This window comes from Artibeus jamaicensis, unplaced genomic scaffold (genome assembly GCF_021234435.1).
Source record: "Artibeus jamaicensis isolate MK-2021 breed Jamaican fruit bat unplaced genomic scaffold, CSHL_Jam_final contig_391, whole genome shotgun sequence".
In the NCBI taxonomy this organism is placed as follows: Eukaryota; Metazoa; Chordata; class Mammalia; order Chiroptera; family Phyllostomidae; genus Artibeus; species Artibeus jamaicensis.
The window spans coordinates 608,624-625,467 of NW_026521814.1; the positions used below are offsets into that span (position 1 = coordinate 608,624).

Here is a 16,844-nt window from a genome sequence, read left to right on the forward strand (position 1 = left end):
GGCTTAGAACCACTCTTGAATGAGAAATATATTTGTTGCCTGACAGGTTTTAGAGTCTTAAAATTATTTTGTGTCAGTGCAACGCATACATGTTCCCATTCTGCATCTACCTCCCCATGCTAGATAACTGCATCACTTCATTTCTCTAGTAGCCAAGCCCTGTGCCAGAAGTTAAGAGCCTGGGTTCCAATTACAACTACTTCACCTACTGGAACTGTAGACAATTTTTTTGAGGTCTCCAAAGCCTTATTTACTACAGCAAACTTGAAAGTCAAAATAAAGTACTTAATTCACAAGGTTATATGCATTAAGTTAAATAATAATACATGCAGATTGCTTAAATATCCATTTTCATGAACATATTTTCTGTTCATCATGATAATAGTATATCATAAAGCTTGTGGTTAATGGAAAGGATTTTCCTACATCAGTTCATTTTAAAATCTAGCATTTGGAAAGGGGGTTAGGTGATCATGGAAAACCTTACTTTTAAAAATTATTTATTTTAAAAAGTCATTTAAATTATTTATTTTCTATTTTGCATTAAAAGGCATTCCTGCAATTGGATATTTCTTCCCATTGAGAAAATAAGATATGCACAGGAGAACCTAATGCAAAGTGAAAGGCTCAAAAGACAGACAGTGGAAGAGTATTAATCTCACTCTGCTTCAAATTAACTTCATAGGATTGAAATTATACTAATTGTAGCAATACTGGTAAAGGATTTTAACTTTTTTTAAAGGATTTTTTTATAGCATTGAATTAGTAGAGCTTTTTTGGGATTTATATTAAAACAGAACCTTGTAAAGAACTTGGAAGTAATTGGGATATTTAATTTTATTTTTTATATTGTTTATTTTCTTGCCACTTCCTTCAGAACTCTGGGATGGATCCCATTTTGCCCTGGAATTGTTCCCAAACTGGCAGTGGGTTTGCCTAGCACACTGCATCATGCAGAATGGGCAGGGCTCCTAGGATTTGTGCCTTGCTAGATTTTTAGTAATGTAGTAACATTTAGTAATGTTAATGAGGGTAAGAGAAATGAAGATTTTACATAGCCATAAAACCTTATAGATACAGTTACCTTGTATTTTTTAAATTTGCCTTTTGTCAAACTTTCCTTTTATTACACTTCTATATTTATTCATATCAAGTCTCATTTTTGTTTTTGTATTTTTTCTGTTCCTGTTTTCTACTTTAATCCCTTCGCTGTCTCATCCCTTTTCATGCTAATTCAACAGTAGTCAGAGCTTGACTTTAACCACAGCATCCTTGTGTAAGTGTATCTAAAACTGGTAAGTAGCTACAAGGTGTAAAAGCAGGTTTACAGTTGCTAGTGCACCAGAGTTTATTCTTGGATTATTATTTATTACTTATTGTATTATTTTCCATATGAACATCTGTAAACCTACTTTTGCCCCATCCTGTATTCTACCTCAGTTTCTTCTTTATTATTTCACTCTTAGTTTCAAAAATCTGAGTGATAAGTGAATTCTTATTTTCTATTTCTTTTTCCACTGTTCATTTTTCCTTTCGCTGTAGAAAATTTTATCAGGCTTCTATTTATTCCAGTTTATATTCCCTTTGCTAGTCCATCCCGTCTCACTTCAGCTTATTTCTTAGTTTACATTGTTCCAAATAAGAACATAGTTTTAAAAGCATAATTTTATTGTTGTTTTAAAGCATAATTCTATTAAGCCTCCTCCAGAAAAAAAAATACTGACTAGGTGCCTGACCATGTAAAAATGAATATTCCTTTTGCATGCAGGAATCTCAACTAAAGTTTAGAGACAATCTTTGATATGAACACTGGAATAAAAGTGATAATCATCACTATAGTCCAAATATGTATCATTGAAAACTTACCACCTATATTCAGTATTAGCTTTTAAAGTTTCAGTTCCTTCCATATGAAAGAATAGGCATTACATTATGAGTTTATGATTATCCTTAGAAGTTTCAGAACTCAACTTAATTTTGTTAACTTTAGTTGCATAGAAAAAAACATGATTCTGAGTTTAAATTTTTCTTTGCATTTTTTCCCTCCATCTTTATGGAGGTGTAATTAACAAATAAAAATTATATACCTTTACATTGTAGATGATGTTTTGATATATATATATATACATACATTATACTGTATCACAATCTTATTAATATATTCACCACTTTACATAGTTATCTTTCTTTTTTATTGTAGTGAAAACATTTAAGATTTACTCTCAGTAAATTCAAGTATGCAGTACAGTAGTAATGATTAACTGTAGTCACCATGTTATACTTAGATCTTCAGAACTTTGTATTCCATAAAACTGATAATTTGTCCTCTTTGACTAGCATATCCCCATTTCCCCAGTCCACGACCCTGGCAGCCACCATTCTATTATATTATACTCCTGTGAACTTGAGTTGTTTAAATTCCACATGTAAGTGAGATCATGCAGTATTTGTCTTTCTGTTCCTGGCTTATTTCTCATAGCATAATATCCTTTATTTAGGCTCATCCATGTCGTCTCAAATGACAGGAGTTTTTCTTTTTTAAAGTTGATATATTCAGCCTAAAATATTCTTTTTTTTTCATTTTTTTATTTATTTATCTTTAGAGGGGAAGGGAAGAAGAGAAGGAGAGAAACATCAATGTATGGTTGCCTCTCTCATGGGTCCCCTGCTGGGAACCGGCCACAACCCAGGCATATGCCCTGATTGGGAATTGAACCGCGATACTCTGGTTCACAGGCCCGCGTTCAATCCACTGAGCTACACCAGCCAGGGCTAAAATATTCTTTATATATGTGTATAATATCCTACTATGTATGTATGTATATCAGATGTTTTTTATCTACTCATCCACCAATAGACACTTAGGTTGAATCCATATCTTGGCTTTTGTGAATCATTTCTGTGTTTTTCAAATTGCTTTATAAAAGGAATAATATACTTTCACTTTTGCTACCAAATATTTTAACAGGCAGGCATTAGGAAAAATACACATTTCTTTCTTTGAGATGTTGATATTTAACAAAATGTGGACTCCTGAAAACAATATTTTTTATTACCTTTGCATAAACAATAAACCTGGCTTTGTCCTAATGAAATATTGGCCATATGGGGTTTTTTTCACCTTCTTAAATATTACTGCTTATTCAGATAGCCCTTGAAAATATATTTTTTATATAACATCCGTATCTGAGATGGGTAAATTGATTCACATATACTAAGAAACTGATTTATATATACTGAAACAAAAATTCTCCCAATTCACATAACTAGGAATTTAAGGAATCATTTCACAGTGTCTTCCAACTGTTTCAAACGGGTTTGTCTTAATGATTTAGTCGAATGATTATCCAGCGCCATACTGGAAGTATAAGTGAAAAGTGCGACGTGTAAGACTCTCATTTCAGTATTCATTCCACAAATTCGGCATTTCCAAACTAGTACTTGGAACAGTTTATAATGTTGAGTATTTTAAGTTTTAGTACCTCAAGATAAATTCATTTGTTGAATGATTTAATGTTTAAAATCTCCTAAAACATAATGTCCAAAGTTCCCTTGCTTTCTTATCTGAAGTTGCAATAACTTAACTTCCTGCAGTATAGGGTCCATCTGGTTAATATTTGAGAGTAGAAGGAAAAATAAAAATGATCTCTTCTAATGTTTATGTACACTCTGGGATGCTCAACAAACTGAAAAATCTCATTAAGATAAATTAGCACTGAAAAGAAAGTCTGAATTTCTGAAAGTGTTGGAGTTGCCATTAACTTTACTAATCTCAAATCCTTTGAAAAATAATGAGCATTTTCAGAAAGTTGTGTCAAATTGCCACAGTGGAAAATAATGTGCCCTGGCTAGTGTGGCTCAGTGGATTGAGCACCAGCCTATAAACCAAGGGGTCACAGGTTCGATTCCCAGTCAGGACACATGCCTGTGTTGCAGTATAAGAGGCAACCACACATTGATGTTTCTCTGCCTCTTTTTCTCCCTCCCTTCTCCTCTCTCTAAAACTAAATAAATATTTTTTTTGAAAAAAAGAAAATAACATTAACATGCTACATTCATTGTAGATAAATCCTATTTGTCCTTTCTTTTTAAGTAACATGTTAATAGGTTCCTTTGTGAGATATTTTCTTGGGATGCTGAGGATTTAAGATTTTTATTTTAAATATATCAACAATCAGTAATACTTTTATTTAATAATAATAAAAATAATAGTAAAGCAGAGCTGTATTTCTAACCCCAAACAAGGTGAAGACCTTAAATACATCATAGAAATACCTCAAAGAGTGAGTCTTCCCTTTTATGTCTTGCCAGTAAACCCAAAGAATCTTCCAGATAAATTTACCCAAACCCATAATGAAATCTAGATATCACAGAAGTTGACAGTTGTTTGTAAAGCCAAAGATGTATCCTTCTTTTCCTACCTTTTCCTCCATCTCCTCCCTAACCTTTACCACCTTAGCTTTTAAAGGTTTTTCAGCATTAGAAGCAGTCATTCCTAGTATAGGGCAGAATCATCAGTACTTTGACAACTGGGGTAGTCTTTATCACTTTCTGTAACTGTCTTCATTTTCAGGCCAAAATTACAGAGTACCTCTTTTTGGTTCTAGTTCCTAGTAAAATCGTTTTTTTTATATTGAGAATTTCTAGTAGCAAATTTCAAAAAGAGATTAATCAATTCCATTTAATTTACTTATTTTGTTTAACATAATGTCAAGTGTTTCTGTTCTCAAATATCACTTCTGATTTTGTTGATAAAGATTTAATATAATCTGTTAGAAGTTTATTTTCATACATGTAGCATCCTGAACGGTTGGCTAGCTTTCACATGTCACCATTCTCCCTAGTCCACACTAAAAGCCATTGTGTTCTAATTGCACGTAACACTAAAGAAAAACTTTGTCTACCACTTTTTAAAAAAAACTGTGACTGTGAAAATGTCTGCTGATGTGACCGCTGTATAAGCTTGGTGAAGCAGTTTTGATCCAGAGGAAAACATGGCCTAATTGTTGGTCAGACAAAAAATACGCAGCAGTAAATGATCTTTATTTTACCTCAGTTTGACTACATAATTACGAAAGTAAAGTAGTACTCTATTTTAGAAATGTTAAGCAAACACTGGTACTTAGAAAATACCACATTAGAATGTATATTAGAAAAGTTGAAAAAGGTGTATTATAAGAAGCTGGTACAATAGAGCAATAAACTGAAATAAACTGGAGAAGGTGTTGAGGAGACCAAAGAGAAATCAAGTCTTTTTCTTAAAGAACAAATAAGACTCCTAAGAAATTGAAAGAAACTCCTAAGAAATTTTCAAAAAACAAGATTAGAGGGAGATGTACTCAGATGATAAGAAACAATGAGGTAAAATCACTCATTTTAATAAAAGATACGATGACCTTAATTGAATAAAATCTTAAAAGTCACTAAATATAAATGTCCACTGGTTTGAATTTGAACTTCTAAGACCGAAATTGCTTTGGCTGAAGTATTTATGATTGTATAATATTAGGACTTCAGATCTCTGAATTTTTCAATTTATAGCTTTATAAGGTACACACAGTTTTCTAGGTATGATCAAATTTTTTTTAAATCCAAACCATACTGTAGATTATTTCATGTTGTTCAATGTTGACTTTTTAGATGTCAGAGTAAATGTAATACCAGTGTAAGCCACAGGGTGGGAGTGAAAGGCAAGAACTTGTGTTAAAGTAGTTTAAATACATAATCGTACTATCTTTAAAATGTTTGTTAAATGCCAAGGAGCTGTTGCTTGGTCTTCTTCCTTCAATAAAGCGGCATTCCTCAGCAAAGACTCTAACAAAATACAAAGACATTGATTTAAATGTATAGGCCAGTACTGGAAAAGAAGAGCACAAACACACACATATTTTCTCTAAACTTTTCAGTCATTTCAGGTGCTACTGGTGATCAGAGTAGCAATTTTGATCAGTAGGTGGATCTGAGGAAATTCCTCGAATTATCAGTATTGGAAATAGTACCAGACAGAAATACTTTATATCTTCATCCTATTTTTCTCCCTTCATTTCCCTTTTTTCCTTATTCTCATTTAAAGGAAAAAATCAATCATGTGTCTATATATGTACATATACATATATGTATATGTGTATTTGCATATACCACATACAGGTACATGCATATGCACATGTGCGTAGATGTATATATACATATCTATAATTTACTTAAAGTTATTTTTCAAAGAAGAATATAAATTTTCATTGTTTTCTGTTAACCTATTCTCATTTGAGTTGAGAAGCAATTTAAAGTGGTAATCATTTTCTATCTTTAAGGAAAGAAGACAAGAAGTTTCTTCTCCTAGAAAAGAAACTTCACCAAGGAGTCTTGGCATTCCTTTATTCCATGAAAGGTAGCTCTATATCCTTTTTCTGCCTACTCTAAAAATGATAAATATTGAAATATATTCTTACTTACATATTTTTAAATTTTAGCAATTGAAAAAAATAGCAGCTTCTTAGAACTAGACAAGACCAACCCAAGGCTCCTCTATGTGAAAATGACCTACATGAGTTATACAGTTAATACCAGAGGTTAATCTAAAAACTGAATTCTCTAAAGTGCTAGTATTTTAATTGACCAAGTATTGGGTTGGCCAAAAAGTTCATTTGGTTTTTATCCATGAGATGACTGTAGTAATGCTCAGTTGTCTAACTTTATTCAAAATAATTTTGTTAGATTGTATTATGACAGCTGTCATATCAGCAGGCATTTTTTTTAAAAACATCAAAATTGGAGAATTTTTGTGTAGACATTTTAATATTAAAGATGGAAGAAAATATACAATGTTTTCAGAATATTATGCTTTGTTATTTATTGCAAGAATGGGAAAAATGCAACTGAAACACAAAAAAAGATTTGTACAGTGTATGGAGAAGGTGCTGTGACTGATCGAATGTGTCAAAAGTGGTTTGTGAAGTTTTATGCTGGAGATTTCACACTGGACAGTGCTCCATGGTTGGGTAGACCAGTTGAAGTTGGTAACAATCAAATCAAGACACTGAGAACAATCAATGTTATACCACATGGTAGATAGCCACATACTCAGAATATCCAAGTCAGTAAAGTTATTGGTAAAAATGAAAAATTTTATATCCATAAAATTTTTATTTTATGGATAAAACCAAATGGACTCTTTGTCCAACCCAGTATTATGGCCACATTGTTTTATACAGATGACTCTTAATATTAACCTTATCAAAGTGAGGAATATTTAATTTTCCTTTGCTTCACAGGCTTAACAGAGAACAAAAGTCAAAGCGTCGAAATTTCTAATGTGAGAATGTGACAGCCAGTATAAGTGTGATATATGAATAAGCAGCTATGCTGGTCTGCCCTGTGTTTATGTATTAGAAGTCTTAGTTTTTTGTTACTTTGTACCTGGCTCTCCAAACATTAGAATTTTTTAGGGGACATTTTCTAGGAGTTGAAAACATTTATTTAACTTTAACCTTTCAATAATTATTTTCTGGTACATAAAAACTTGCTATATAAGTTTAATTATGATGGAAGAATATTTGAAGAAATAACCTTATATTTTTAAATACTGATTTATTTTTAGGAGTTATATAGAGAAGACTTTCTGGGATCTGAAAGAAGAATTTCATAGAATATGCATGCTAGCAAAAGCTCAAAAAGACCACTTAAGCAAACTTAATGTCCCAGCCACTGCAACTGGTAAGGTTCAATTTAATGTAATATTAATATTACTGATAATATTAATCTTATTGGTTGGAATTTCTTGTTGATTATGGACATAGTTCTAAATGTTTAAGTGTCACATATCTTCAGCTTAGGCCTCATACCAGTTATAGTTGGTCAGTGCTGTTAAAGTTTTGTAATGTATTACATTATATTATTTATTGGGTTTTCTTTCCTTCTTTATTGTATGTGGTAAATATAGATTAAATGAAATGACACTATTACTAATCATAATGAAAAGTTTCATCATGGAAAAAATATAAAATAAATATAAACTATATCTCTCAAAGTTTTCAGTTGCTCTTTGGGTGTCTTATAAAACATTAATTCATGTGTCAGTACGCGACCTTAAAACTGCATTACCATATATAAGCTGAGTTAAACTATAACATCAGGCTTGTTTTAAATACTGTCTGAAAGATAGTTAACGCCATAGATACATTTTGTAATTTGGTTGAGAAATAAACATTGTACATTTTGTGAGGCCACTTCTTTTGGAGGCACAAAATACAAATTTAGTATTAAAAATAAAAGGAGCATCTGTCTTACACATATATTTCAGTGTGTTTTTAAAAGCTGCACCTTTTCTTAAAACCTCAGATTGGCTTCCTGGTGTTTGCATCAGGAGTTCATGTGAATAGCAGCATACTGGGGATTGAACCTGGCTACCAAGCACTTCGGTAAACAAAAGGAAAGTAAGAAAGTAAATGATCACTTATGATAAATTCCCCTTTACCCTTGTGATTTGAAATATTCATCAATTCCCGAGAGATGTGATTTAGAGTTTTCACTCTGAAAGATGTTGCATCGGTGCTAATACCCCTTTAATTAAAGATCACATTCCATTTTTTATAGCTTTTATATCTGGGCTATTTAAAAGTCATTCTATAGTGTAAATTCACTTTCTGCTTTTTCTGCCATTTTATTTTCAGAAAAGCTTCACCGTGTTGTATTGGAAAAACAAAACAATCTTCATGGACAGATATAATTTATTGCTTCCCCACCTTTCCTCCTACCTCTCCAAAAAAGAACTTTAATTTTTCCTTCTTAGTTTTTGTCATTTTCATTAGAGATTGGTACTCTGTGCCAACTAAAAACACTAAGTACTTCTGAAGGGATTGAATTATTTTACTTAAAAGATACTAACTATAGAGAAGTAGTACCTAGAATTCATAAACATTCTTTTTTGAACATCAACATCTTATCAAAACATTGCAATGGTGATATATTCCTTGGCTTTACCCCATTATCAGTGGCTTAATACCTTGACCATTTTTAAATTGCACAGTTCTAAAACTAGTATGTATCTGTCAACTAGAACACTGAGTGTTTAACTTCAGTTTTTTCCCCACTAAATCTGCTTCCTAACATTATTCTAACTGTCACAAATAATAAATATAACATTATTCTTGAAATGTTTTAGAACTGCTGTGCTACAGATTCCGGTGAAGTTTTTGCCAGGTCCAAACAGAAACCAAAATATCAAATACTATGCTGCTGACAGCAGTAAAGGGGATAGAAAAAAAGTATTTTGGAAAAAGATACCTTTTTAGGTTTTTTAATGGGTAAATACTACATTGAAGAAAGTATAAAGGGGCCCTAGCTGGGCAGCTCAGCTGGTAGAGCATTGTCCCTGGGCCAGGATAGCAGGTTCCTTCCCCAGGCAGGGCACATGCAAGAAACAGCCAGTGAATTCATAAATAAGTGGAAAACCAGATCCATGTTTCTCTCCCTGTCTCCCTTTTTCTGTCCCTCTGCTTCTCCCTCTCTCTCTCTCCTATAAATAAATAAGATACAAAGAAAAAAGGATAAAGGAACTATTTCAAATGTGATTTTCATAATACATCTGGAAAAAGCATATTTAATATTATCCCTATGTTTCTTTTGTTAAAATTTTATTTTTACTTTTAAATAAACAGATACAATTTGTGAAAATTTGCTGTTGGTAGGATTGTACATTTCTGTATTACTTTCTTTTCCTTGTCATTGACACTCATTAAGTGTTTAGTCCACAGAGCAGCCAAGAGCACCCTTCCCAAACTGCCTAAACCAGTTTGGGGAAGCCAGAAGAACCATCCAGATACATGAAGATACATGTTTAAGTCAAGGAATGACAAACAAATAAGAGTTAGGCAAACAGTAGTGGGAGGGGACACTAGGCAGTCCGCACAACATATGCAAAAACCCAAAAACAAGAAAGCATGTCTATTTTGAAGAACTCTCCCTAAGTCTGTTATAGCTGGAGTAAGGAGTGAGGCAGGTATTGTTGAAAGATGAGAGAATGGAGAGGTGACTGGCAGCTGAGGATCTTGGAGAGCCATGAAAAAGTTCTATCAGGAAGGTAACAAGACCAAATTTGTACTTTACCAAAAAAACTAGGGGCTTATGCAATGTAGAAAATGAAGAATATGAGATAAACTTAGAGGCAGGAAGTAGTTCAAAGTCTGTTGTAATAGTCCAATAGAGAAGATATATGTACTAGAAAAAGGGAGAAGGTGTAGAATAGAGGGAACCAAAGAAGTTAGTTGCAGTGCACTACAGTCATGTCCAAACAGAAGGCACTGTTTTGGAGTGTGGTGTGGCTTGAGACTGCCAAGACCCTGAAGAAGGGAAAGGAATTGACATTTGTTAAGTGGCGACTAAGCTGGACAGACACTGTGTGAGGTTCTTAGAATGTCATCGTTGGTCAGTTTTGTTTTGTGATTACACAACTTCATTGATGATTACCTTGTTAAAGTGATCATTGTTGTTCTTACCATTTGCCCACTTAATGAAAATACACACATTACCAACTACCAACCTCACAGCCTTCAGGAAGTAACATGTAGAGCGTAATTGAGCTTTTCCTAATGTCTCAGGATCATCAACGTGAAAAGTGCTTTGAGCATTATTTTTTTGTTTTTTTGTTTTGATTTGGGTGGGTTTTTTTCATTGAGAAATGCAGCTTTTGTTGGCTATAAACAAGACAGTGGTGTTTTCTGAATTATTCTGTCTGCTTTTTTTGTTGTTTTTCTTGTCTCCACTCCTGCCTTGAGCTCTTGTTGATATCTATATCTGCATTCAGCAACTCATATCCATACCTTTTAATTTGCTGCTTCTAACCAGCTATGAGCTAGGGAAGCATCATCAAGCTTGTTAGAATAAATCCAAAATGAGAATAAGAGCAAAACTCATATATCTGTGGAGCATGTGGCTCTCATTCTGACTCTTGAAAAGCTCAGTTCACTTACTTGTTAGCTTTGCCTATGCCCTAGGGAGCGGAATTTGTTGGATAAGTGACGTCTGATAGTGGAGCTACACAGTCCCTGGTATCTTCCTGATAGCTACCTATTATCTACAGAGGCCTCTTTTTTAACCTATGAGAAAATAATAGATTCACGTGTAATTTGCTGAACATCCATTCCAAAATGTTATTCTTTTGCCTCCACTGTCTCCCCGCCCCCCCCAACCACATCACTCCCTCACATGGATTACTGAGAGTAGACGGCGGCTACATTGATTGGTGATATACTTTGTCACACAGTGATACTAGGGGAAATAAATGACCTAATTCATAGTGATTCTTAACCTGTAAAATATATATATATGTATGTATGTATAAGGATTTTCCTTTTTAACAATTTATTTTTCTAATAAGCAAGCTCACAGTTGCAGCTTCTCTCCCTGACAAAATGTTTAAATGTATACACTATAAGTAAGGTTTTTGTTTTTTGTTTTAACTGTAAAGCAGTAGAACTGTGAACAAGATGCAAAGCTTATAGCAAAAGAACTGGGAAAAGACAAAGCAGTTAAACCATGGCTAATAAGATACGTTCCAGTTCACCCACTGGAGAATGCTAATAGTTTCGTGTAAGATGGTAGCAAATGTAAAAAATCATTGTTTTCTGTTGCTATAAATAATACCAATCGGAAAAATAATACTCATCTGTCCAAAGCTAATTGTACATTCAGATTGTTAAGAATGATTGGAATATGACTTGCTTTCGTCTTCTTTTGCCTGCAGAGACACAGTGCTCGGTGCCTGTACAGTGTACCGATAAAACAGATAAACAGGAAGTGCTGTTTAAGCATCAGACTAAAGATGATATAAATAGAGGCGCACCCTGCATCACGTCTGTCACACCAAGAGGACTGGGCCGAGATGAGGAAGACACCTCTTTTGAATCACTTTCTAAGTTCAATGTCAAGTTTCCACCTGTGGACAGTGACTCTACTTTCTTACATAGTACCCCAGAAAGACCCAATGTCCTTGGTCCTGCCATATCTGAGGCTGTGTGTGAGGATAAATTCAATATGGAAATCATAGACAACCCAGGAAACTTTGTTAAAACAGAAGAAACTTTATTTGAAATTCAGGGAATTGACCCTATAGCCTCAGCTATACAAAACCTTAAAACAACTGACAATACAAAATCCTCAAATCTTGTAAACACTTGTATCAGGACAACTCTGGATAGAGCTCCGTGCTTACCACCTGGAGACCATAATGCATTATATGTAAAAACATTCCCTGATAAGGACCTGTCTGATGCTTTTCCTTCACTTGATTCACCAGGAAAACCTATCCGAGGACCACAGCAGGTAACTGTTTTGCATTAGCAAATATATTACGCATGAACACATGCTTTGCTATACAGGCACAGATAAGCATCTCTTTCAGGTTATCGGGCATCCTTTTAAACTAATGACTAGCCAAATGTAAATTCTCAATAAAAGATCCAATCCCTATAATAAATTATATGGTAAACCTGTATTATAAAGTACCTTAAAATTTATGGCACATTTTAAGATACGTGTAAGCCTTCTCCATATCTAGTGTGTGTCACTGTTTTAATCCTTTTTTCAAGCCTCTTTTACTCAGCATTATTGTTGTAGCAGGATTCTTTGTTAAATTTCATACTGTGAAACAAATGCTGTTTTTCTATTAAAAAGTTTGTGTAGATGTACTCATCTTTATAAGGATTCATGATTTTTCATAATAATTGTATTGCATATTCCTGTTCATCAAAATAAGTAATCTGTCTTTTAACTGATATCAGTTATACAGTACGTACATCTCTAGGGTTTAGACTTGGTTTTTAATCTGCCACTGACGTGCACCTTAATATATTTTTAATAGTGTCTTCATTTGTATGATTTTAATCAAATACTTTAATGTTCCTAAAGCTCACAGACTACTTAAAGCCCAGCAGTCCACTCCTACCATCTTTTTCATTTGGGTACTCATGGGATGATTCTTCTAGTTTAGTTTAGTTTTTTTTTAAATTAATGCCTGAAGGCAAATGAAAATATATAATTGTTAAAATAAACAAAAACTCATGAAAATACAGATTGGTGTAAATGTCTGTGTAACTTGCAAACATTTGTTTGATTTCTCCTTGTCTTAAACAACTTGATGAATACCCCTTGGCTTTATAAGTACTCTAATAGGCTATAGACTTTTAAATTAGGATGCAAAGGACGCAATAGCCAAGCTGTGGTATATTTTAACAGTGAGGAAAACGAGGCATTTCTGACAATGAACTTTAATTATAAACTCACTTACGTTCTACATTTTACCTTATTTCACATCATAGTCTTATAGTTACTACTAAATGAAGCAAATTAAACAATTTCATTTATTGCAAGTAGAATGCCTGTGGAGCTGTGAAGTGCATCAGTTCTAATGCCTGTTACTTTTCTCCCCATTATGTATCTCTTGCTTGTTCTTTTACTAGTTAGTCTGTGCATTCATGTTTCAGTAGATGGCACCCTGCATTGTGCATTTGCTTTCCATGCTAGAGCTAGGGAAACAGCTGGTATGTGATTACAACTTGATGGAAAAGTATTCAGCTTAAAAAATGCAGGAGAATTGGTGTTGAGCTGTCACAAGACATGGGGCATAAGGTTAGATAATTGATATTTTGGCAGAAAAGGCAAAATTAGTTTGTTTTGAAGGCCATGTTACAGTTTAAGATGGAAAGAATATTTCTTAAAATGGGTTTTAAAAAATATTTTGCTATTTTATTTGTATCAATGTAGCTAGTATAATAAATATAAAATTCTTGAGTTGAAATAACAAAGAGCAGTGAAATTATGGTTAAGTATACCATCTTTTACTTTTTATTAATCATTATTACTGAACACTGTTTTAATATGTTCAGCTATCATTATAAAATTTAAAATACATCTCCCTATTTTTGCTCTATGGGACTTTCTTTTCTTCCTGCTTTTGCTGAGTCAGTCATGGGGGCCCCAACTGAAGTATATGAAGAGATCAAACCTGAATTAATAGCTTTTAACAGAGAAGGATAAATGTGAACTTTGAAGTTAAATCGGCAGTAGAAGATTGGCTCACAAAACTTAAAAGCTAAATTCCATCCATCTAAGTCTGCTTCTCTTTATTTTATACACCTTAGTAATTACTTTAACATAACTTTTTATGTATTTCCTTATTATTAATTTCCCATTAGAGTGGTACATATTAATCAGTTGTATTTTTCGTTTAAAATGCAAACAGCAAAATTTAAATCTAGTTAACTAGATATTTGCTTACTCAAAATTATTACTGCTTTTATCATAGAAGATTTTCCCCAAAAGTATTTTACCCCCAATTTCAAAGTGTATATTTTAAGTGTTACTATTTTATGTAATAAAATTACCACTTCTCACAAAAGGAATTTTGTCACTGTTACTGTAAGCTCTCTGTACTGATATTTGAATGCATCTCAGTGCTTAGACAGACTCTGTGTATTTACACCAACTGTACACAGCTGTCCAGTGAAATGTGTGTAAGAAGACAATGATGTCATGAAATCCAGATACTTCAATTAGTAATATGTGTGCTTTTTCAAATCATTGGTTAGCTAGAATGAAAGAGACTGGTTTAGGAAATGAAAGCTAACACTGTATTAGGTGTTGGACTAAGGTTACTTTAAAAACATTTTGGGAATAGGAGCACACAGGGGTCTCTTTAAATTGACTTTTTTGAGGTGATTTTCCTCAAACTATCAGAATTTAGCTATGTCAAGGTAATTTATCTACACAAGGTAAAAAGCAAATTAAAAAAAGAAATTTGATTTGTAACACTTTAGGAAAATTATATACTCCAATCAACAAGTATTTATTGAACACCTACTGTGGAACTAAATTCTTTTCCTTGCCCTTCTAGTTTTGTTTTTTGTTTTTTTTAAGAATAAATTCAGTTACTTAAGGGCATTTGTGTGCTGCTTATAAATGGAGATAGTTTTATTGAATTATGGTGTTCTGTTAACTATTAATAGGTTTCACTTTATTCAGCCACAAAAAGGAATAAAGAAGGCCAATCTATACACTAACAGGAGCAAAAAATGAAATCAAAAAATGAATCCAGTGTTAGATTTTGTTGAATAATTAATATGTATTAATTAATATTAACATATTAATATGTTCAAATACTTAAATATTTGAGATTTTAAAAAACTGATCAATGGAATGAAAAAAACTTATTTTCAAAAATCAAAACATTTATGAATTTGCTTGTAGTGAAATTTGAATTACTCTTCATCACAATGTATGTACATACATATCATGTCTAGTGTACTGTGTATTAATAAAGGCCCTATAATTTAAGGTTTCTGTTGTAAAATAGAAAAGATAGAATTTAATTTTTAAAGTCTCAATTATTGATTGTTGTTCCAAAATTACTGCCTTTGTGATAAGGGTATTAAAATATGCTGGTGTTAAAAGTTGGAAGATTTTTTAGATATGTGAAGATAAAATGCATGGATGTATGTTTCAAGCGACTCTAAAGTTTTGATGTAACACCCCTTAGGAAAAAGAGAATAAAGTCATGTTTCATACTAACTCTTTGGAAAGGTAATTTACTTTTATATTAGGGAATTTGATATATATATGCACAAACCCATTCAAAAAATTTGAATGTGAAATTCAATGCAAGTTGATTTTAAATATAAATAACAAGAGATGTTTCTGTTTGTTTGTTCCCTGCAGCCAGTTTGGAAGCCCTTTCCTAGTCCAGACGGTGACCCACCAGTACAAAGTGGCACAGGCTCAGAACTGCATATACCTCGAGTATGTGAATTCTGTCAAGCGGTTTTCCCACCCTCCATTACATCCAGGGGGGATTTCCTCCGGCATCTTAATTCACACTTTAATGGGGAGACCTAAGACACATTTGAAAAAGACATATCGGGTTCTATGTGATGATTTTGAGTTTGTAATACTATAAATACTCTGATTGCAAACTTACTTCGAGACCATTTGTTAAAAAATCACAGCTATTTGAATTTTTCTAAACTTATATTGTAACTTTCTTTTATTAAAGATCAAACTGTAAGTCATTGCATTCATGTTTACGGTGCTTATTACCATAACCCAAAGTTATGTGTGTACTTACGGAATTATGTGACCACAATGGAAGTTTGCTTCAACTGTCTAAGCTTATTGCTTGGATTTCTAGTTAGATCTGTTGAATTTGGTGATGTCAAATGTTTATAGGGTATTTTTCATTGTTTTCATTAAAAATTTTAAATTATACTCTAGGTGATTTTTTAAATAAGCCTATAGTAAAGAATAGCAGACAACATAAACATCTAAATACAAAACCTAAGACATTTGTTGCTCAGTGACAGAATCACTGGGAGAACTATTTAAACACTTTATATTTTTTAAAAATAATATACATGGCTTTAATTTTTACTGTATAGGTACAGGATGAAATGAACTATTAAAAGAGTTACTTATATTGTGATCATTAATGTGTGCTTTGTTCCTGAGTAAAAAAAATATGAAGGAAATAAATCACATTTTGGGGACATTTACAAAATGCATGTTTTCTTTCCAATAATTGATACAAGGGTGACACCAGGTCTGGTGACATTTCATTACAACTAGTAGATCACTTTGAATTTTTAAAGTATTTTTCAAACTAAACTTACTAAAGAAACATTTGTATTTAATGGGAACAAATCTAAAAACCTGTAAGAACTATATCCATATGTATTAATTTATACTACTTATATTCACATTCTTCTTGAGAAATTTGTTATTGTTAGCATTCTGATTGATGGCCACTGGAAGACATTTAAGAGAGGGGATACCAAATTCAGAAGGCTGCAGAATTTTGTTTA

The 16,844-nt window shown here is 32.8% G+C and overlaps 1 protein-coding gene across 3 annotated transcripts in view; it reads left to right on the plus strand.

Annotated features, from left to right (window-relative positions):
* TANK (TRAF family member associated NFKB activator) overlaps window positions 1-16,051 on the plus strand; it is a 90,257-nt gene extending 74,206 nt beyond the window's left edge. For all 3 annotated transcript variants that reach the window (XM_037140412.2, XM_037140411.2, XM_037140413.2), the window contains exons 5-8: window positions 6,309-6,385; window positions 7,595-7,710; window positions 11,738-12,315; window positions 15,706-16,051. In XM_037140412.2, the coding sequence (XP_036996307.1) occupies window positions 6,309-6,385; window positions 7,595-7,710; window positions 11,738-12,315; window positions 15,706-15,882 (948 nt within the window). In that variant the 3' untranslated portion in view covers window positions 15,883-16,051. The remainder of the gene's footprint in view (window positions 1-6,308; window positions 6,386-7,594; window positions 7,711-11,737; window positions 12,316-15,705) is intronic.
* Window positions 16,052-16,844: the final 793 nt, after the last annotated feature.